This window comes from Falco biarmicus, chromosome 1 (assembly GCF_023638135.1).
Source record: "Falco biarmicus isolate bFalBia1 chromosome 1, bFalBia1.pri, whole genome shotgun sequence".
NCBI lineage: Eukaryota > Metazoa > Chordata > Aves > Falconiformes > Falconidae > Falco > Falco biarmicus.
The window spans coordinates 30,040,239-30,060,727 of record NC_079288.1 but is presented as its reverse complement, the minus strand read 5'-3'; the positions used below and the strand labels follow the sequence as shown (position 1 = coordinate 30,060,727).

General features: G+C 52.2%; 2 protein-coding genes across 2 annotated transcripts; both read left to right on the top strand.

Moving 5' to 3' along the window:
* Window positions 1-2,779: 2,779 nt before the first annotated feature.
* On the top strand, window positions 2,780-10,180 carry LOC130141424 (uncharacterized). The gene is made up of 9 exons (XM_056322387.1): window positions 2,780-2,829; window positions 4,175-4,310; window positions 4,384-4,437; window positions 5,628-5,898; window positions 6,757-6,830; window positions 8,310-8,415; window positions 8,744-9,017; window positions 9,605-9,683; window positions 9,986-10,180. Exons 1-9 carry the CDS (start codon window positions 2,780-2,782, stop codon window positions 10,040-10,042), a joined length of 1,101 nt encoding a protein of 366 aa, XP_056178362.1. The 3' UTR covers window positions 10,043-10,180.
* Window positions 10,181-13,784: 3,604 nt separating this feature from the next.
* LOC130143918 (uncharacterized) lies at window positions 13,785-20,249 on the top strand. Its single transcript, XM_056326872.1, has 8 exons — window positions 13,785-14,379; window positions 14,453-14,506; window positions 15,697-15,967; window positions 16,826-16,899; window positions 18,379-18,484; window positions 18,813-19,086; window positions 19,674-19,752; window positions 20,055-20,249. Exons 1-8 carry the CDS (start codon window positions 14,347-14,349, stop codon window positions 20,109-20,111), a joined length of 948 nt encoding a protein of 315 aa, XP_056182847.1. The 5' UTR covers window positions 13,785-14,346; the 3' UTR covers window positions 20,112-20,249.
* The last annotated feature ends 240 nt before the right edge of the window (window positions 20,250-20,489 follow it).

The following is a 20,489-nucleotide window of genomic DNA, read 5'->3' as shown; positions in this document are numbered from 1 at the left end:
CTAATTCCATGCAGTAGAAGTCATTTCTTTTAGCATAAGAAAATTACTATGTTGCCATGTCATTGAATTTCTACAGATATTGTCATTTACAAATAAATTATTTATTTTTGCACAGGAGAATTCCTATATTGCCACGTCACTGAGTTTCTACAAATTTAGATAGGTATAGGCAGTTATAGTTAACAGCTGGCTATAGGCATAGGCGGCTACAGGCAGTGATCACGATATATACAGGTACTTTTAGGGTGTTCAAGTATACTACAGGTTTTCACTCCTATGATCTATACCAGTAGCACCCCACGCTAGCGGCCCCCACCGTGACCTTGAAACCCCCCTGGGCTGTGTTTCTGTGCCGGCTCTTTGATTACTCCCTGACGCAGTGTTTCTGACCCCCTGAGATTTGAGCCCCTTGTGCCAGTCAGTCTCGAGCGGAGTGAGGCCCCCCCGGAGCCGTGTGCCGCAGAGGGGTGTCCGGAGCTCCCCACCTGCGGGAGGCCAGACAGTCTGCAGCGTTGTTTCCAGCAGCTCCGTTCCCCTGCACCAGCGCAGCTGCAGCAGCCCAGGAGTTAATTCTTTCCAGCCCCAAAGAAGGACACGATACATCTCAAGGGATGTTAAGAATCTCCTTTATGCAAGTTACACTCCATGGCCAAGAGCACTTAACAGGTTAATGCTGCGAACGGTACCGAGATGGACACACACCAAGCCAGAACTAATACCCAGCTCCAGAGTTCTGCCATTGTGTAGTGTAATTTTACATTCTGAATGAATAGATAGTTGTAAAAAAAAAAAAAAATCACAAACCAATCTCTGCTTTGACAGACAAGCCTGTTACAGACAAGGTCAAGTGATTTAGAGCACAAGGAAGCGATGATGATTAGAAAAAGCTTTAATTAGAAGGCCATTTGAGCTCCAGGCAAACCGCTGCAGCACTTCCATTCTAGTGGCATTAAAAAAACCCAACCAACCAAAGAAACAAAAAGCCAGTGCCGCCCCCACCCCCGAGCTCCTCCTCTTGCAGGGCTCAGACCATCCCTCTGAGAAAACCAGCCGGTGAAGGGTATTTACCGGTGTGACATTTCTGCAGGATAAGAAGCTTCATTTACACAGCGAGGTATAAACAGCATCGATACAAAGTCTGTGTTATTTGTAATCACAAATAATTAATTGTAATAAATATGTATCAAGTAACTTTGCAGCACGCCTTTCAGGGCCAAGACGCAGATATGTTCCACTCGGACGTGCTCTCTGGAAGGAGAAGACGGACATTAGCAGCATTTTCTGACTCACAGCCGTACTCCCGGCCTTGGAGAACACCGGCATTCCCAGCTCTCCGGCCCCTGGGAGCAAGTCCACCCAAGGCGCCGAGGCCTTGGAACGGGGGCGTGAAACCCAAACCAAACGCGCCATCCACGGGCCAGGAACAACCCCCAAGCGCATTGCTGGCAGCAACACCAGCGCCACAAACTTCCACCGACCTCCTTCGCGCTTCCCTGTGGCACTTGCCTGGGAACACGCATCCCAGACGGGAACAAAGCGGCTCCCAGCCGCGCCTTCTGCTTAGTTTTCCCCTTGGTCTCCGTCAGCTCCGCGTGTGTTTGCGCTTACTCCGAGTCATTTCTCAGCTACAGATACGCTTCTACCAGGAAATGGACAAGATTCAAGAGTAAATATTCTTCTGACATGTATCCGGCTCTTGGAAAGGGCAATACGCGACAGACAGGTAATAACACAGCTTTCCTAAGCGCAGGAGCTGCAGGCTCTGGATGCCAACAACTAGCTCTACAACTGTTGCGCACACGTTGATTTTTTTTTCACCATTCGCTGACAGAACAAGAATATACACACTTGTGTAGGCTTTTCTCTCTTCCTCACATTTGATCTTCAGGTTTGCAGTTCTCCTCACCTCGAGGAACTCCATTTAATGTAGGGAAGCCCGCACGTCCTCAGCTCCATCTCTAGAGGGCTCAGCATAGTCTGGAGCTGCAGGGGAATGATGGACCCAAGGCCAGCACGCGCTGCAGTCATGCACGCCGGAGTCTGCAGCTCACGCACCCTCAAGCTGTGGATCGCTGTTGCGTACACATCCTTGTTCTTCCACCTGCAAGGGCAGAGATCCAGGACAAAAAGGAGAGCGCGTAAGAGCCCTCATGCCCTGCCCCAGCCGCAATGAGGAGAGCGCGGAACCGCATTGCGCAGCCGCCGGCCGGGCTGGCCCGGGGGCAGGGCTGAAGCACCGCCAGGAGCAGTGGGGCGGGGCCGAGTGCATCGGCGGGGCGGAGCCTGGCCGTGGAAGGGAAGGGGGCGGGTCCCGGCCGGGAAAGGGGGTGGGGCCTGGCCGCGTGCCACCGCCCGTTGCCACGGCGCTGGGGAGCGCGGGTCGATTGTTGCGTGGATTGTTGGGTTGATTGTTGGGTGCGTTGTTGGGTGGATTGTCGGGTGCGTTGTTGGGCTGGACCCATCCCCGCAGAGCTGGGAGCGCCCGCAGCCGGGAGCGGGGAGCAGCTCTGCCCGTGCTGCGCCGCACCAGGCCCCTCGCACTGCCGTAGCCGCTTTCCCTGCAGTGCTGAGAGCGCAGCCGTCTCTCCTGAGCTCTCTGCTCACCTACCCACGTCCCTAGCCACCTGCCCACCCACCCACCCACCCCCGTCCCCATCTTCCTTCCCCCCTACACACCCACCTCCCTCACCATCTTCCTCCCTACACACCTGCCCCCCGCCAGGGAGGCCCGGGGCCGAGGCAGCAGGAGGAACCCGGCTCTTCATCCCAGGACACAGCCATGCCCTCGGCCGCCGATAACCAGGCGGCAACGCTGCGGTGCGGTCACTGGTAAGGCATGCAGCGGAGGCTGCCAGGGGTCTCCGGGAGCCATCACTGCACACACATCCATACGTATCCCCTTGACATGCTGCCACGGGCTGGGAGGGGCAGCTCACTAACGAACATGCCCCCTTCATTACAAACGGCTGGCACGTGGTTCTGCAGTGTCAGGGCCTGACAACCTGCTCAGCCTTGACTCAAGTTTCTGACTTGAGCACGTAGGCAGGAACCAAAGTATTTGGTAGAAACAAAGACTTGGTTTTCAGCGAGGCACACGTGAACTCCATGGTTCCAAGTTCCGGTTCAGCATCTGGCAGAAGCCGGGATGTTGAAAACAGAACCAAGAGGCACCTCCTGCTTCTCTCTGATGACGCTTCCCTTTTCCCAGCCACACCGGTGTCGGTAATACATTCGCCGACAGCGATGCCAGCTCAGAAGTTACCTCCTGAGTACAAGCAACTAAAGACATTCCCTTTTTTTCCCCAAAGGGACGTGGGACTCCAAGCAGTTTCTGGCAGCATCAGCCCGGCTGGTTTGCAAGCAGCTGTGTACGTGCAGTTGAGATGCTGCTGTTGGACTTTGCTGCTTTGCCGGGCTGTTGCCTGCTCGGGATCTGGCCAAGGAGAAAACTGAACGGCTCTGCTGGTTTTCTCCTTGGTGACATGGGAAGGCACAACAGGTTATAGAACTAATGCTGGTGTTCTGAGTTGTGCTTTAGTCTGGGGAGCATCGTCTAGAAAGGATGCTACCTGCCTGAGGCAGGAACAAGGGCGAAGCTCAGAGTGCCTCAGTTCTTTTTGGATCTTCTCTGTTTGTAAGCCTTGCCTTGTCCTCCAGACAGGAAAATGAGTCTTTTTTTGGGAAGGGGGTGAGCGGGGGAGTGTTGGCTCCAGAGTAAGATGGCTACTGCTATCATTCACTGAGCAAATCTGGCCCAAGAGGGTCTGTTCTGTAGTTTTTCCGAGCAGAGCACTGTTCGACCTCTCATAGCCCGGTTAGTTTCAGGAAGAAACTGTGATCTTCACGGATGAGTTTACTAATTAGTTCATCACCTTGAACCTGGTGATAACTTGTTTATGCTGCAAAATTTGCCTTTCTCATAATGAAACCCACCCCCCTTGATTTTATCTCCATGTAGTGTGAACATTGTGACCTTTGCATGCTATAGGCGTTAATATCCCACCTATGAAGGAACGTGGAGGCCTGGCTGGGCTTGCCTTGCTCTTTAGTTACTCGGTTCTCTAAACCATGAATTCATCAAAAGCTTTCTTAGGATTTTTGTGTTGTGAAAAACTGCTTGCGACTGTGGTCAGTGTTATTTTCTGCAAAGTAACCTCTGTGATGTTTCTCATAGCAACAAGGATATTCCTGCCTCTAATTTCACGATTCATGAAGTCCACTGCAGCAGATTTCTTGCAGCGTGCCAGTACTGCGAGGTTTACATCCCGATTTCGGAAATGAAGAACCATTTTGCATCTGAGCACGTGGAGGTGAGAAACGCATTCCTCCTCTAAAACTGCTGTCCTCTGTGGCAATTAATCTCATGAGGTCTGTTTATTGTAGGTTACCTGCGAGTGTGGGATGAAGATGGAAAAACAACACTTGGAGGACCACAAGGTTGGTGAACATCTGTTGATGTTAGGAGATGTTTTGAAGCTACTCGATGGCATTTCCAAGCACCGATTCCAGAGCCTTTCTGTCAGCCAGGAGCTGGACTCCAAATTGTGATTGAGGCACCCTTTTTATCGAGCCCTAAATTCACACCCTCTGAGAGAAGGTGGTTGGAAACTGCCTTCAAGCAGTGGAGCCTGCTCAAGTCTTCATATCCAAGGGTTATCTGCGATAATTGGTGATTTTGTCCTTGTTAGTGATGAGGATGAAAAATGGTGCGCTGTTTCAGAAACACCGAATATGATGAACTCCACTTCTTCCGGTCCTTTCACATGACGCATTTCTGACTGCTGCAGTGGTCATGTGCATTTTAATAAGTCATGATGTCCAACAGACTTTGAAAAGAGTTTGTAAAATCAACAGGGGTTTTTTCAATTTCTGACTCCAGTTGGCTGCCGTCACAGGCAATCTTGTAATCAATGTCAGCCCCTTCCCTTCCTATGGCCCCCCCTTGCAGACAGCTCTGCAAGTGCCACCTAAGTCTGCTTATTGCTGACAAACAAAGGATTTTCAAACGGTGAAGATATGACCAGGTCAAACCCCTGGAAGCACTTCATCCTGCACGTTTGTGCGTAGTGGTTCTAGTTTTGCCTGTAAAGCAAATGATGACGTATTCTTGCAGCATCTGCTATTCTAACAGGGCTTTCATCTCTCTGTAACCCCTCTGGAAGGGCAACTTACCTGTCATTCAGTCGCGGGTGAAGGACATAGGCAAGCAATTCTTGCCGAGTAGTAAGTGAGCTGTAAATCTGTTCCCTCGCAGAACACACACGGAGAAGTTTTCTTAGCAGTGCCCAGTGCAATGGGATCAGGACTGGGTTTTGAGACTGTCCCTGAAAGCTATCTTCAAGAAGCACAGTGGGAAGGAATCTGCTGTCCAAGTATGACAGGTTTTAAAGGAATGTCCTGAGTCTTCGGAGTGCTTCAGCTGGCGTGTTTATGACTACACAGGTTACACAGCCTGCTGGTCTTCACATTTCTCACGTGCTATCTTACTCCAGGCTATCCTTCAGCGTAGCTTTAGATCTGGCTAAAGAAAGAATGGACCGCTCAGCTCTTCAGCAAACGGGGAACCTCCCTCCACCTTTGCCTCGCTCTTCCATATGTGAAGAATAATCCCTCGTTCTATTTTCCAGGCGTTTGTGTGCCTTCTGCGACTTGTCCTCTGCCCTTACTGCGAAATACAGCTGCCTTTGAGAGCCATGGTTGACCATGAACTTTACTGCAGCACACGGACGGAGGAATGCGAAAACTGCCACCGCTACATACTGGTGCGAGACCTGAAAGAACATCCTCGGGTCTGCGGGCTAGTGGGGGTACAAACCCGAGGAAGTGCACCGTCTGACTTTGAGGATGAGGATGCACATTTGCAAGACCTCCGGCACAGTGGAAGAGAATCAGGAACAGGTAACTGTGCTGGGCCACTGTGGGGAATGCCCAAGGGGCTAGAAAAGCAGATTTATAGCAGCTGTGTAGGGGACACCCCTTAAGGACATTAGCAGAAGCAATGTTTCAGCAGCACAAAGAAATCAGAAGCGAGGTGAGGTGCAGAGATGAGTAATAACCAGCTTCATATGGGACATTTGGCAGCCGATCCAAGCGTAAGGGTTTGTAACTCTTTCTGGGAAAACACTGGGTAATGACAGCTCCAGAGCCACTGGGAGTGGGCTGATTTTCCCGTGGAACAGAACTGCAAAGGTATAAGCCAGCTACACAGAGGACTGCTGAGGTCCCTGGGGCGAGAGCCCAGGCCACTGCCGGTTCTTTTGTCTCAAAGTATCGAGCTTCGCAATGAAAGCGGGAGTTGTTTGCTCGCGGCACATTCTGCCTGGGGTTGTGCGGCAGCTGCGCTCCTCCTCGGTTAAGCAGCAGGGTAGGTAAGATCTGGATGTGGGGTCACGTCTGTAGCACTGCGCATCTCTGCAGTGACGTCCCGGACATCGCTGAGACTATTATCAGCGGGGCAGACATGAAGCGTCAGCTGGTTGTGGAAGGAGAAATGGTGCTAAAGGATTTATTGGAGGCAGTCGTGGGCTTTTTTAGCAGACCGCTGGCTCTATCTTGGACCCCAAAACACTACTCTCATGCTGGATGGCGTGGATTTGCTGATGTGGAATGAATTCAGCAAGTGTGACTAGAGTAACTGTTGCCTTAACGTGTGCTCAGGTTGCCGTCCTGTGACACAGAACAGCAGCCTGTTGCGTAGGGATCCAACTGCGCCAGACTTCTCTCTGGTAGGGGATGTAACTCTGCTTTGCTTTGCAGATGATGAGCCCGTCACCCTGCCGTGTCAAAGTTGTGGCTTGCGGTACCCTATCTACGAGCGGATGGATCACGAGGTTTAGTATTTTCTTGTATTACCTACTGACAAATAATGATTTTGAAAGCTCTAGTAACGCAAACTAAACTAAAGGCCCTGGAGTTGCGCAACAGAAATGTTTGCCTTGCACATCCGAGTGATGTTAAAACCAGCATGTGTGGCTCACAGCTCAGGTGGGAGAGGAGCAGAGGCGTGTAACCTGTGTAGGTAAGAGGGGAAGGAGGCAACGCAGGCTGTCCATCTAGGAGATGGAGGAATGTCTCGCAGGGTAGATGTGAAGAGAGAGAGAGAGAGAAAGGTTAAGGACGTGAATCTATCGGGAGCTCAGGCTAAGCGAGGAGCGGTGGGTTTATGAAGTGCTGAGTGCCGCACAGCGCTCAGCAGGGGATTCAGACGCTTCTCGATATTGCTGCCTGGTATTTCTGCTATGGAGAGAACACCAGGTCTTGGTGCTGCTGAAGCTGTTACTGCTGTTCAAGAACACTGGACAGGTACCAACTAGACCGCTTGGTGCTTTAATGCTTCCGTACACCTAAAGAGCAGAGTCGGGGAGGGGGGTGCCCGCGGAAGAGGCAGTCCTCTGGGCTTCGCTGCTAGGACAGAGAAGCTAGGAAAACGCTACGCTCGCTCATTTTCTCTTTCACGGCTCTTTTGCATTCTTACAGTCCTAACTAGTGACGTTGTGTTTTGCTGGTTGGTTCTTCTGGGCCTTTCCTGTCCTAGGTGATAGTAAAGTCAGTATGAATAGAAATGAGATCTGACAAAATTTCATAGCTTACCACGTGTTAAATGGTCGTGCTGACAGGAAGGACAAGTCCCATCCACCTCCTATGGCAGCTGGCTGGTGGAAGACAACTTTATCTCACAAAGATAACGGATGCTTTCCTTTCTAGTTCCTATTTTTGTTTTGTGGGTTTCTGTCGTCTCCTTTTGTTATTCCTCGATGCAATTAACCGGCAGGAAAACATGACGTTATAACAAGGATAGCCAAGAGGGGCACTTCTGTGGGCAGCATGACTTGGAAATCACTGTTAAACTGATTTTTGTCTTTGCATTTGGTTTTTAAGATGCCACTCATAGCAGGCCAATATCAGGAACCTGATCAGAGCTACCCTGACAGGACTCTAGGGCTGCTTTCCCCATGCTTGGCACTGGCTTTCCAGGGTCATGTGTAGGTGTGAGAGGCACAAGCATGAACAGGAGCAGGTAGGGTTGTTGGCTGGCTGGCGGCAAGGCCCCAGCTACGGGGTGGTTCTGTTCAGCAGGACCGGCTCATGCTGCCAGGTCCAGTTTTGCTCAGGTCCTGTGATAGCCAGTCATTCTTCCTAAGCTCTGGGTAAGAGCAAATGCACGTGTCAGCAAACGATACCTACCTCTTCCGAACAAACAGTTCCCTACTAACCTTCACCTTGCTGAGGGGGGATGCTCTGCAGTGCTTTTATGGGGATAAGTCTGAATAAACTGTCATGGAAACAGACAGACATCTGTTTTGCTTTAGCTCGTCTGTGTGCTGCGCCCAGCAGCTGAGGACTCCATGCCTCCTAAAGCCAAGAGGCAGAGACAAGAATCAGCAGAGCCACCCTGGACACGAAGCAAGTGCCAAGGTATGGGCAAAACACAGACTGACACACGCACGGTTTTCCTTTACGTTGCAGGAACACTGGGCGTGTTCCAAGCTCAGTAGATGTTGTTACCCTGTTTGGTCTCCAAAATTTACAAATCTTCGATCCTCCACCATTTTATGCAAGAAAGATGAAATCCTTAGAACTCAGTATCCTCAAAGATCTTGGTTGCAAAGCTGTATGCTGCTGGAATGGCAGTTGGCTCTACTTTTGTTACCTGAATGGTCTTGAATCTCTCCGGCTGCATTGACTGTTTCTGTGAAGCGCTGTGTTTGTGTCATCTGAGGAGATGTTTCTCCTTGGCGCACAGGTCGCTGCATGAAGAAGGAGCCTGGACCTCCTGCAGAAGAGGCCCAGCTGCCGAGGAGACCAAGGAAAACGGCAACCGGCAGGAATGCACAGCTGCCCGCTCCCACCTCACGAGGGAAGGCCAGGAAGAAGGCGGCCGGCAAGAGGGGCAGAGCGAGGAAGAGAGGGGCCTGTGAACGTGCAGGTGCGTCACCATCCCCTCAGAGGCCTGCCAAGTGCTCCCGCTCGGAACCCTTCACGTCCGGCCCATCGAGATATTCTCCGAGCCAGCCAAGGTAACACCTCTGCCTTCCGTTCCAGGCAGCCGTGCCGGGGCTGCCCCGAAGGGTGAGGGGCCGGCGGCGCTGCAGGAACAAGTTTTGCTCTGCTGGGAGCAGGGGCGCAGCCTCAGCCTGGCGCACTCGCGTCTTCAGGCGGCAGCGACCCAGCAGCGGCGGCAGTGACAAATGCATTTCAGTCCTCTGCCTTGTCCCCTTGCGCTGCAAACCTGGGTGCCCTCATGTGTGCTTGCAGCTGAAAGGGTGTCACTCCATGTAACGCGGCTGGTGCTTATCCGCGTGTCAAACAGCAAAGGTAGACTTTTATAGCCAAGTAGAACGGGCAAAAGGGTCCCTGGGAGACAGTGTCGCAGAGCGCCTTGGTCCCTGTCCAAGGCAGCGCTCTCACCTGAGCTTTCCTCTCTGCTCTTTGAGTACAATCTGGTGGTTCTGCTCCAAAAGAAGTGGGTCAGGGCTCAGGAGAAGCTTCCTCACAGCCCCCGCAAAGTCTCCCTGGTGTGAAGGACCTGTGCTCAGTTAGCAGTGAGAGCGCTGACGTGGGTGGGCTGGCTTCCTCTGAAAGCATCCCTCTCCATCCTTGACAGCACCAGCAGCGAAGGAGAAAGCAGCCTCAGGACACAGCACACGGGCTGCTCCATGCAGCTGCAGGCGCCGGATCCAGAGGTGAGGCAGCCAGCGCAGAGCAGAGCAGAGCGCGTGGCGTCGCTCCCCGCGTCGGGTGCGCTACGGCATGAAGCGCTGAGGGCTGACGTGCTGTGGGCTCGCTGCACGCTGGGCTCATCCTGAGCGGGGCTTGCTGGGAGGAGAGGGCAGCGCCTGCCCTGCTGCTCCTCACGGCGCTTTGTTCAGGGGCGTGAGCTGATGTTACAGCCCTTCCTGCACCAGCGAGGCTCTTATCAGTGGCTTCCACTCAGGGACTCTTTGCAAACAGCATTTTCACTTGTTCTTTTTCCCTTTCCCTTTAGCTGATGACCAGGAGCCAGGCAGCTTCGCAGCCACAGGGGAACGGACCCAGCAACTGATAAAGCCACGTTCGGCCCTCTGCGGACTAATTCCATGCAGTAGAAGTCATTTCTTTTAGCATAAGAAAATTACTATGTTGCCATGTCATTGAATTTCTACAGATATTGTCATTTACAAATAAATTATTTATTTTTGCACAGGAGAATTCCTATATTGCCACGTCACTGAGTTTCTACAAATTTAGATAGGTATAGGCAGTTATAGTTAACAGCTGGCTATAGGCATAGGCGGCTACAGGCAGTGATCACGATATATACAGGTACTTTTAGGGTGTTCAAGTATACTACAGGTTTTCACTCCTATGATCTATACCAGTAGCACCCCACGCTAGCGGCCCCCACCGTGACCTTGAAACCCCCCTGGGCTGTGTTTCTGTGCCGGCTCTTTGATTACTCCCTGACGCAGTGTTTCTGACCCCCTGAGATTTGAGCCCCTTGTGCCAGTCAGTCTCGAGCGGAGTGAGGCCCCCCCGGAGCCATGTGCCGCAGAGGGGTGTCCGGAGCTCCCCACCTGCGGGAGGCCAGACAGTCTGCAGCGTTGTTTCCAGCAGCTCCGTTCCCCTGCACCAGCGCAGCTGCAGCAGCCCAGGAGTTAATTCTTTCCAGCCCCAAAGAAGGACACGATACATCTCAAGGGATGTTAAGAATCTCCTTTATGCAAGTTACACTCCATGGCCAAGAGCACTTAACAGGTTAATGCTGCGAACGGTACCGAGATGGACACACACCAAGCCAGAACTAATACCCAGCTCCAGAGTTCTGCCATTGTGTAGTGTAATTTTACATTCTGAATGAATAGATAGTTGTAAAAAAAAAAAAAAAACCACAAACCAATCTCTGCTTTGACAAACAAGCCTGTTACAGACAAGGTCAAGTGATTTAGAGCACAAGGAAGTGATGATGATTAGAAAAAGCTTTAATTAGAAGGCCATTTGAGCTCCAGGCAAACCGCTGCAGCACTTCCATTCTAGTGGCATTAAAAAAACCCAACCAACCAAAGAAACAAAAAGCCAGTGCCGCCCCCACCCCCGAGCTCCTCCTCTTGCAGGGCTCAGACCATCCCTCTGAGAAAACCAGCCGGTGAAGGGTATTTACCGGTGTGACATTTCTGCAGGATAAGAAGCTTCATTTACACAGCGAGGTATAAACAGCATCGATACAAAGTCTGTGTTATTTGTAATCACAAATAATTAATTGTAATAAATATGTATCAAGTAACTTTGCAGCACGCCTTTCAGGGCCAAGACGCAGATATGTTCCACTCGGACGTGCTCTCTGGAAGGAGAAGACGGACATTAGCAGCATTTTCTGACTCACAGCCGTACTCCCGGCCTTGGAGAACACCGGCATTCCCAGCTCTCCGGCCCCTGGGAGCAAGTCCACCCAAGGCGCCGAGGCCTTGGAACGGGGGCGTGAAACCCAAACCAAACGCGCCATCCACGGGCCAGGAACAACCCCCAAGCGCATTGCTGGCAGCAACACCAGCGCCACAAACTTCCACCGACCTCCTTCGCGCTTCCCTGTGGCACTTGCCTGGGAACACGCATCCCAGACGGGAACAAAGCGGCTCCCAGCCGCGCCTTCTGCTTAGTTTTCCCCTTGGTCTCCGTCAGCTCCGCGTGTGTTTGCGCTTACTCCGAGTCATTTCTCAGCTACAGATACGCTTCTACCAGGAAATGGACAAGATTCAAGAGTAAATATTCTTCTGACATGTATCCGGCTCTTGGAAAGGGCAATACGCGACAGACAGGTAATAACACAGCTTTCCTAAGCGCAGGAGCTGCAGGCTCTGGATGCCAACAACTAGCTCTACAACTGTTGCGCACACGTTGATTTTTTTTTCACCATTCGCTGACAGAACAAGAATATACACACTTGTGTAGGCTTTTCTCTCTTCCTCACATTTGATCTTCAGGTTTGCAGTTCTCCTCACCTCGAGGAACTCCATTTAATGTAGGGAAGCCCGCACGTCCTCAGCTCCATCTCTAGAGGGCTCAGCATAGTCTGGAGCTGCAGGGGAATGATGGACCCAAGGCCAGCACGCGCTGCAGTCATGCACGCCGGAGTCTGCAGCTCACGCACCCTCAAGCTGTGGATCGCTGTTGCGTACACATCCTTGTTCTTCCACCTGCAAGGGCAGAGATCCAGGACAAAAAGGAGAGCGCGTAAGAGCCCTCGTGCCCTGCCCCAGCCGCAATGAGGAGAGCGCGGAACCGCATTGCGCAGCCGCCGGCCGGGCTGGCCCGGGGGCAGGGCTGAAGCACCGCCAGGAGCAGTGGGGCGGGGCCGAGTGCATCGGCGGGGCGGAGCCTGGCCGTGGAAGGGAAGGGGGCGGGTCCCGGCCGGGAAAGGGGGTGGGGCCTGGCCGCGTGCCACCGCCCGTTGCCACGGCGCTGGGGAGCGCGGGTCGATTGTTGTGTGGATTGTTGGGTTGATTGTTGGGTGCGTTGTTGGGTGGATTGTCGGGTGCGTTGTTGGGCTAGACCCATCCCCGCAGAGCTGGGAGCGCCCGCAGCCGGGAGCGGGGAGCAGCTCTGCCCGTGCTGCGCCGCACCAGGCCCCTCGCACTGCCGTAGCCGCTTTCCCTGCAGTGCTGAGAGCGCAGCCGTCTCTCCTGAGCTCTCTGCTCACCTACCCACGTCCCTAGCCACCTGCCCACCCACCCACCCACCCCCGTCCCCATCTTCCTTCCCCCCTACACACCCACCTCCCTCACCATCTTCCTCCCTACACACCTGCCCCCCGCCAGGGAGGCCCGGGGCCGAGGCAGCAGGAGGAACCCGGCTCTTCATCCCAGGACACAGCCATGCCCTCGGCCGCCGATAACCAGGCGGCAACGCTGCGGTGCGGTCACTGGTAAGGCATGCAGCGGAGGCTGCCAGGGGTCTCCGGGAGCCATCACTGCACACACATCCATATGTATCCCCTTGACATGCTGCCACGGGCTGGGAGGGGCAGCTCACTAACGAACATGCCCCCTTCATTACAAACGGCTGGCACGTGGCTCTGCAGTGTCAGGGCCTGACAACCTGCTCAGCCTTGACTCAAGTTTCTGACTTGAGCACGTAGGCAGGAACCAAAGTATTTGGTAGAAACAAAGACTTGGTTTTCAGCGAGGCACACGTGAACTCCATGGTTCCAAGTTCCGGTTCAGCATCTGGCAGAAGCCGGGATGTTGAAAACAGAACCAAGAGGCACCTCCTGCTTCTCTCTGATGACGCTTCCCTTTTCCCAGCCACACCGGTGTCGGTAATACATTCGCCGACAGCGATGCCAGCTCAGAAGTTACCTCCTGAGTACAAGCAACTAAAGACATTCCCTTTTTTTCCCCAAAGGGACGTGGGACTCCAAGCAGTTTCTGGCAGCATCAGCCCGGCTGGTTTGCAAGCAGCTGTGTACGTGCAGTTGAGATGCTGCTGTTGGACTTTGCTGCTTTGCCGGGCTGTTGCCTGCTCGGGATCTGGCCAAGGAGAAAACTGAACGGCTCTGCTGGTTTTCTCCTTGGTGACATGGGAAGGCACAACAGGTTATAGAACTAATGCTGGTGTTCTGAGTTGTGCTTTAGTCTGGGGAGCATCATCTAGAAAGGATGCTACCTGCCTGAGGCAGGAACAAGGGCGAAGCTCAGAGTGCCTCAGTTCTTTTTGGATCTTCTCTGTTTGTAAGCCTTGCCTTGTCCTCCAGACAGGAAAATGAGTCTTTTTTTGGGAAGGGGGTGAGCGGGGGAGTGTTGGCTCCAGAGTAAGATGGCTACTGCTATCATTCACTGAGCAAATCTGGCCCAAGAGGGTCTGTTCTGTAGTTTTTCCGAGCAGAGCACTGTTCGACCTCTCATAGCCCGGTTAGTTTCAGGAAGAAACTGTGATCTTCACGGATGAGTTTACTAATTAGTTCATCACCTTGAACCTGGTGATAACTTGTTTATGCTGCAAAATTTGCCTTTCTCATAATGAAACCCACCCCCCTTGATTTTATCTCCATGTAGTGTGAACATTGTGACCTTTGCATGCTATAGGCGTTAATATCCCACCTATGAAGGAACGTGGAGGCCTGGCTGGGCTTGCCTTGCTCTTTAGTTACTCGGTTCTCTAAACCATGAATTCATCAAAAGCTTTCTTAGGATTTTTGTGCTGTGAAAAACTGCTTGCAACTGTGGTCAGTGTTATTTTCTGCAAAGTAACCTCTGTGATGTTTCTCATAGCAACAAGGATATTCCTGCCTCTAATTTCACGATTCATGAAGTCCACTGCAGCAGATTTCTTGCAGCGTGCCAGTACTGCGAGGTTTACATCCCAATTTCGGAAATGAAGAACCATTTTGCATCTGAGCACGTGGAGGTGAGAAACGCATTCCTCCTCTAAAACTGCTGTCCTCTGTGGCAATTAATCTCATGAGGTCTGTTTATTGTAGGTTACCTGCGAGTGTGGGATGAAGATGGAAAAACAACACTTGGAGGACCACAAGGTTGGTGAACATCTGTTGATGTTAGGAGATGTTTTGAAGCTACTCGATGGCATTTCCAAGCACCGATTCCAGAGCCTTTCTGTCAGCCAGGAGCCGGACTCCAAATTGTGATTGAGGCACCCTTTTTATCGAGCCCTAAATTCACACCCTCTGAGAGAAGGTGGTTGGAAACTGCCTTCAAGCAGTGGAGCCTGCTCAAGTCTTCATATCCAAGGGTTATCTGCGATAATTGGTGATTTTGTCCTTGTTAGTGATGAGGATGAAAAATGGTGCGCTGTTTCAGAAACACCGAATATGATGAACTCCACTTCTTCCGGTCCTTTCACATGACGCATTTCTGACTGCTGCAGTGGTCATGTGCATTTTAATAAGTCATGATGTCCAACAGACTTTGAAAAGAGTTTGTAAAATCAACAGGGGTTTTTTCAATTTCTGACTCCAGTTGGCTGCCGTCACAGGCAATCTTGTAATCAATGTCAGCCCCTTCCCTTCCTATGGCCCCCCCTTGCAGACAGCTCTGCAAGTGCCACCTAAGTCTGCTTATTGCTGACAAACAAAGGATTTTCAAACGGTGAAGATATGACCAGGTCAAACCCCTGGAAGCACTTCATCCTGCACGTTTGTGCGTAGTGGTTCTAGTTTTGCCTGTAAAGCAAATGATGACGTATTCTTGCAGCATCTGCTATTCTAACAGGGCTTTCATCTCTCTGTAACCCCTCTGGAAGGGCAACTTACCTGTCATTCAGTCGCGGGTGAAGGACATAGGCAAGCAATTCTTGCCGAGTAGTAAGTGAGCTGTAAATCTGTTCCCTCGCAGAACACACACGGAGAAGTTTTCTTAGCAGTGCCCAGTGCAATGGGATCAGGACTGGGTTTTGAGACTGTCCCTGAAAGCTATCTTCAAGAAGCACAGTGGGAAGGAATCTGCTGTCCAAGTATGACAGGTTTTAAAGGAATGTCCTGAGTCTTCGGAGTGCTTCAGCTGGCGTGTTTATGACTACACAGGTTACACAGCCTGCTGGTCTTCACATTTCTCACGTGCTATCTTACTCCAGGCTATCCTTCAGCGTAGCTTTAGATCTGGCTAAAGAAAGAATGGACCGCTCAGCTCTTCAGCAAACGGGGAACCTCCCTCCACCTTTGCCTCGCTCTTCCATATGTGAAGAATAATCCCTCGTTCTATTTTCCAGGCGTTTGTGTGCCTTCTGCGACTTGTCCTCTGCCCTTACTGCGAAATACAGCTGCCTTTGAGAGCCATGGTTGACCATGAACTTTACTGCAGCACACGGACGGAGGAATGCGAAAACTGCCACCGCTACATACTGGTGCGAGACCTGAAAGAACATCCTCGGGTCTGCGGGCTAGTGGGGGTACAAACCCGAGGAAGTGCACCGTCTGACTTTGAGGATGAGGATGCACATTTGCAAGACCTCCGGCACAGTGGAAGAGAATCAGGAACAGGTAACTGTGCTGGGCCACTGTGGGGAATGCCCAAGGGGCTAGAAAAGCAGATTTATAGCAGCTGTGTAGGGGACACCCCTTAAGGACATTAGCAGAAGCAATGTTTCAGCAGCACAAAGAAATCAGAAGCGAGGTGAGGTGCAGAGATGAGTAATAACCAGCTTCATATGGGACATTTGGCAGCCGATCCAAGCGTAAGGGTTTGTAACTCTTTCTGGGAAAACACTGGGTAATGACAGCTCCAGAGCCACTGGGAGTGGGCTGATTTTCCCGTGGAACAGAACTGCAAAGGTATAAGCCAGCTACACAGAGGACTGCTGAGGTCCCTGGGGCGAGAGCCCAGGCCACTGCCGGTTCTTTTGTCTCAAAGTATCGAGCTTCGCAATGAAAGCGGGAGTTGTTTGCTCGCGGCACATTCTGCCTGGGGTTGTGCGGCAGCTGCGCTCCTCCTCGGTTAAGCAGCAGGGTAGGTAAGATCTGGATGTGGGGTCACGTCTGTAGCACTGCGCATCTCTGCAGTGACGTCCCGGACATCGCTGAGACTATTATCAGCGGGGCAGACATGAAGCGTCAGCTGGTTGTGGAAGGAGAAATGGTGCTAAAGGATTTATTGGAGGCAGTCGTGGGCTTTTTTAGCAGACCGCTGGCTCTATCTTGGACCCCAAAACACTACTCTCACGCTGGATGGCGTGGATTTGCTGATGTGGAATGAATTCAGCAAGTGTGACTAGAGTAACTGTTGCCTTAACGTGTGCTCAGGTTGCCGTCCTGTGACACAGAACAGCAGCCTGTTGCGTAGGGATCCAACTGCGCCAGACTTCTCTCTGGTAGGGGATGTAACTCTGCTTTGCTTTGCAGATGATGAGCCCGTCACCCTGCCGTGTCAAAGTTGTGGCTTGCGGTACCCTATCTACGAGCGGATGGATCACGAGGTTTAGTATTTTCTTGTATTACCTATTGACAAATAATGATTTTGAAAGCTCTAGTAACGCAAACTAAACTAAAGGCCCTGGAGTTGCGCAACAGAAATGTTTGCCTTGCACATCCGAGTGATGTTAAAACCAGCATGTGTGGCTCACAGCTCAGGTGGGAGAGGAGCAGAGGCGTGTAACCTGTGTAGGTAAGAGGGGAAGGAGGCAACGCAGGCTGTCCATCTAGGAGATGGAGGAATGTCTCGCAGGGTAGATGTGAAGAGAGAGAGAGAGAGAAAGGTTAAGGACGTGAATCTATCGGGAGCTCAGGCTAAGCGAGGAGCGGTGGGTTTATGAAGTGCTGAGTGCCGCACAGCGCTCAGCAGGGGATTCAGACGCTTCTCGATATTGCTGCCTGGTATTTCTGCTATGGAGAGAACACCAGGTCTTGGTGCTGCTGAAGCTGTTACTGCTGTTCAAGAACACTGGACAGGTACCAACTAGACCGCTTGGTGCTTTAATGCTTCCGTACACCTAAAGAGCAGAGTCGGGGAGGGGGGTGCCCGCGGAAGAGGCAGTCCTCTGGGCTTCGCTGCTAGGACAGAGAAGCTAGGAAAACGCTACGCTCGCTCATTTTCTCTTTCACGGCTCTTTTGCATTCTTACAGTCCTAACTAGTGACGTTGTGTTTTGCTGGTTGGTTCTTCTGGGCCTTTCCTGTCCTAGGTGATAGTAAAGTCAGTATGAATAGAAATGAGATCTGACAAAATTTCATAGCTTACCACGTGTTAAATGGTCGTGCTGACAGGAAGGACAAGTCCCATCCACCTCCTATGGCAGCTGGCTGGTGGAAGACAACTTTATCTCACAAAGATAACGGATGCTTTCCTTTCTAGTTCCTATTTTTGTTTTGTGGGTTTCTGTCGTCTCCTTTTGTTATTCCTCGATGCAATTAACCGGCAGGAAAACATGACGTTATAACAAGGATAGCCAAGAGGGGCACTTCTGTGGGCAGCATGACTTGGAAATCACTGTTAAACTGATTTTTGTCTTTGCATTTGGTTTTTAAGATGCCACTCATAGCAGGCCAATATCAGGAACCTGATCAGAGCTACCCTGACAGGACTCTAGGGCTGCTTTCCCCATGCTTGGCACTGGCTTTCCAGGGTCATGTGTAGGTGTGAGAGGCACAAGCATGAACAGGAGCAGGTAGGGTTGTTGGCTGGCTGGCGGCAAGGCCCCAGCTACGGGGTGGTTCTGTTCAGCAGGACCGGCTCATGCTGCCAGGTCCAGTTTTGCTCAGGTCCTGTGATAGCCAGTCATTCTTCCTAAGCTCTGGGTAAGAGCAAATGCACGTGTCAGCAAACGATACCTACCTCTTCCGAACAAACAGTTCCCTACTAACCTTCACCTTGCTGAGGGGGGATGCTCTGCAGTGCTTTTATGGGGATAAGTCTGAATAAACTGTCATGGAAACAGACAGACATCTGTTTTGCTTTAGCTCGTCTGTGTGCTGCGCCCAGCAGCTGAGGACTCCATGCCTCCTAAAGCCAAGAGGCAGAGACAAGAATCAGCAGAGCCACCCTGGACACGAAGCAAGTGCCAAGGTATGGGCAAAACACAGACTGACACACGCACGGTTTTCCTTTACGTTGCAGGAACACTGGGCGTGTTCCAAGCTCAGTAGATGTTGTTACCCTGTTTGGTCTCCAAAATTTACAAATCTTCGATCCTCCACCATTTTATGCAAGAAAGATGAAATCCTTAGAACTCAGTATCCTCAAAGATCTTGGTTGCAAAGCTGTATGCTGCTGGAATGGCAGTTGGCTCTACTTTTGTTACCTGAATGGTCTTGAATCTCTCCGGCTGCATTGACTGTTTCTGTGAAGCGCTGTGTTTGTGTCATCTGAGGAGATGTTTCTCCTTGGCGCACAGGTCGCTGCATGAAGAAGGAGCCTGGACCTCCTGCAGAAGAGGCCCAGCTGCCGAGGAGACCAAGGAAAACGGCAACCGGCAGGAATGCACAGCTGCCCGCTCCCACCTCACGAGGGAAGGCCAGGAAGAAGGCGGCCGGCAAGAGGGGCAGAGCGAGGAAGAGAGGGGCCTGTGAACGTGCAGGTGCGTCACCGTCCCCTCAGAGGCCTGCCAAGTGCTCCCGCTCGGAACCCTTCACGTCCGGCCCATCGAGATATTCTCCGAGCCAGCCAAGGTAACACCTCTGCCTTCCGTTCCAGGCAGCCGCGCCGGGGCTGCCCCGAAGGGTGAGGGGCCGGCGGCGCTGCAGGAACAAGTTTTGCTCTGCTGGGAGCAGGGGCGCAGCCTCAGCCTGGCGCACTCGCGTCTTCAGGCGGCAGCGACCCAGCAGCGGCGGCAGTGACAAATGCATTTCAGTCCTCTGCCTTGTCCCCTTGCGCTGCAAACCTGGGTGCCCTCATGTGTGCTTGCAGCTGAAAGGGTGTCACTCCATGTAACGCGGCTGGTGCTTATCCGCGTGTCAAACAGCAAAGGTAGACTTTTATAGCCAAGTAGAACGGGCAAAAGGGTCCCTGGGAGACAGTGTCGCAGAGCGCCTTGGTCCCTGTCCAAGGCAGCGCTCTCACCTGAGCTTTCCTCTCTGCTCTTTGAGTACAATCTGGTGGTTCTGCTCCAAAAGAAGTGGGTCAGGGCTCAGGAGAAGCTTCCTCACAGCCCCCGCAAAGTCTCCCTGGTGTGAAGGACCTGTGCTCAGTTAGCAGTGAGAGCGCTGACGTGGGTGGGCTGGCTTCCTCTGAAAGCATCCCTCTCCATCCTTGACAGCACCAGCAGCGAAGGAGAAAGCAGCCTCAGGACACAGCACACGGGCTGCTCCATGCAGCTGCAGGCGCCGGATCCAGAGGTGAGGCAGCCAGCGCAGAGCAGAGCAGAGCGCGTGGCGTCGCTCCCCGCGTCGGGTGCGCTACGGCATGAAGCGCTGAGGGCTGACGTGCTGTGGGCTCGCTGCACGCTGGGCTCATCCTGAGCGGGGCTTGCTGGGAGGAGAGGGCAGCGCCTGCCCTGCTGCTCCTCACGGCGCTTTGTTCAGGGGCGTGAGCTGATGTTACAGCCCTTCCTGCACCAGCGAGGCTCTTATCAGTGGCTTCCACTCAGGGACTCTTTGCAAACAGCATTTTCACTTGTTCTTTTTCCCTTTCCCTTTAGCTGATGACCAGGAGCCAGGCAGCTTCGCAGCCACAGGGGAACGGACCCAGCAACTGATAAAGCCACGTTCGGCCCTCTGCGGACTAATTCCATGCAGTAGAAGTCATTTCTTTTAGCATAAGAAAATTACTATGTTGCCATGTCATTGAATTTCTACAGATATTGTCATTTACAAATAAATTATTTATTTTTGCACAGGAGAATTCCTATATTGCCACGTCACTGAGTTTCTACAAATTTAGATAGGTATAGGCAGTTATAGTTAACAGCTGGCTATAGGCATAGGCGGCTACAGGCAGTGATCACGATATATACAGGTACTTTTAGGGTGTTCAAGTATACTACAGGTTTTCACTCCTATGATCTATACCAGTAGCACCCCACGCTAGCGGCCCCCACCGTGACCTTGAAACCCCCCTGGGCTGTGTTTCTGTG

Excerpts from the sequence above, each read along its gene's own strand:
- LOC130141424 (XM_056322387.1), top strand. The coding sequence starts at position 2,780 with ATGCCCTCGGCCGCCGATAACCAGGCGGCAACGCTGCGGTGCGGTCAC. Across the intron at positions 9,018-9,604 it reads TATTCTCCGAGCCAGCCAAG|CACCAGCAGCGAAGGAGAAA; the intron begins GTAACACCTCTG and ends CATCCTTGACAG. Across the intron at positions 9,684-9,985 it reads TGCAGGCGCCGGATCCAGAG|CTGATGACCAGGAGCCAGGC; the intron begins GTGAGGCAGCCA and ends CTTTCCCTTTAG.
- LOC130143918 (XM_056326872.1), top strand. The coding sequence starts at position 14,347 with ATGAAGAACCATTTTGCATCTGAGCACGTGGAG. Across the intron at positions 14,380-14,452 it reads TTGCATCTGAGCACGTGGAG|GTTACCTGCGAGTGTGGGAT; the intron begins GTGAGAAACGCA and ends TGTTTATTGTAG. Across the intron at positions 19,753-20,054 it reads TGCAGGCGCCGGATCCAGAG|CTGATGACCAGGAGCCAGGC; the intron begins GTGAGGCAGCCA and ends CTTTCCCTTTAG.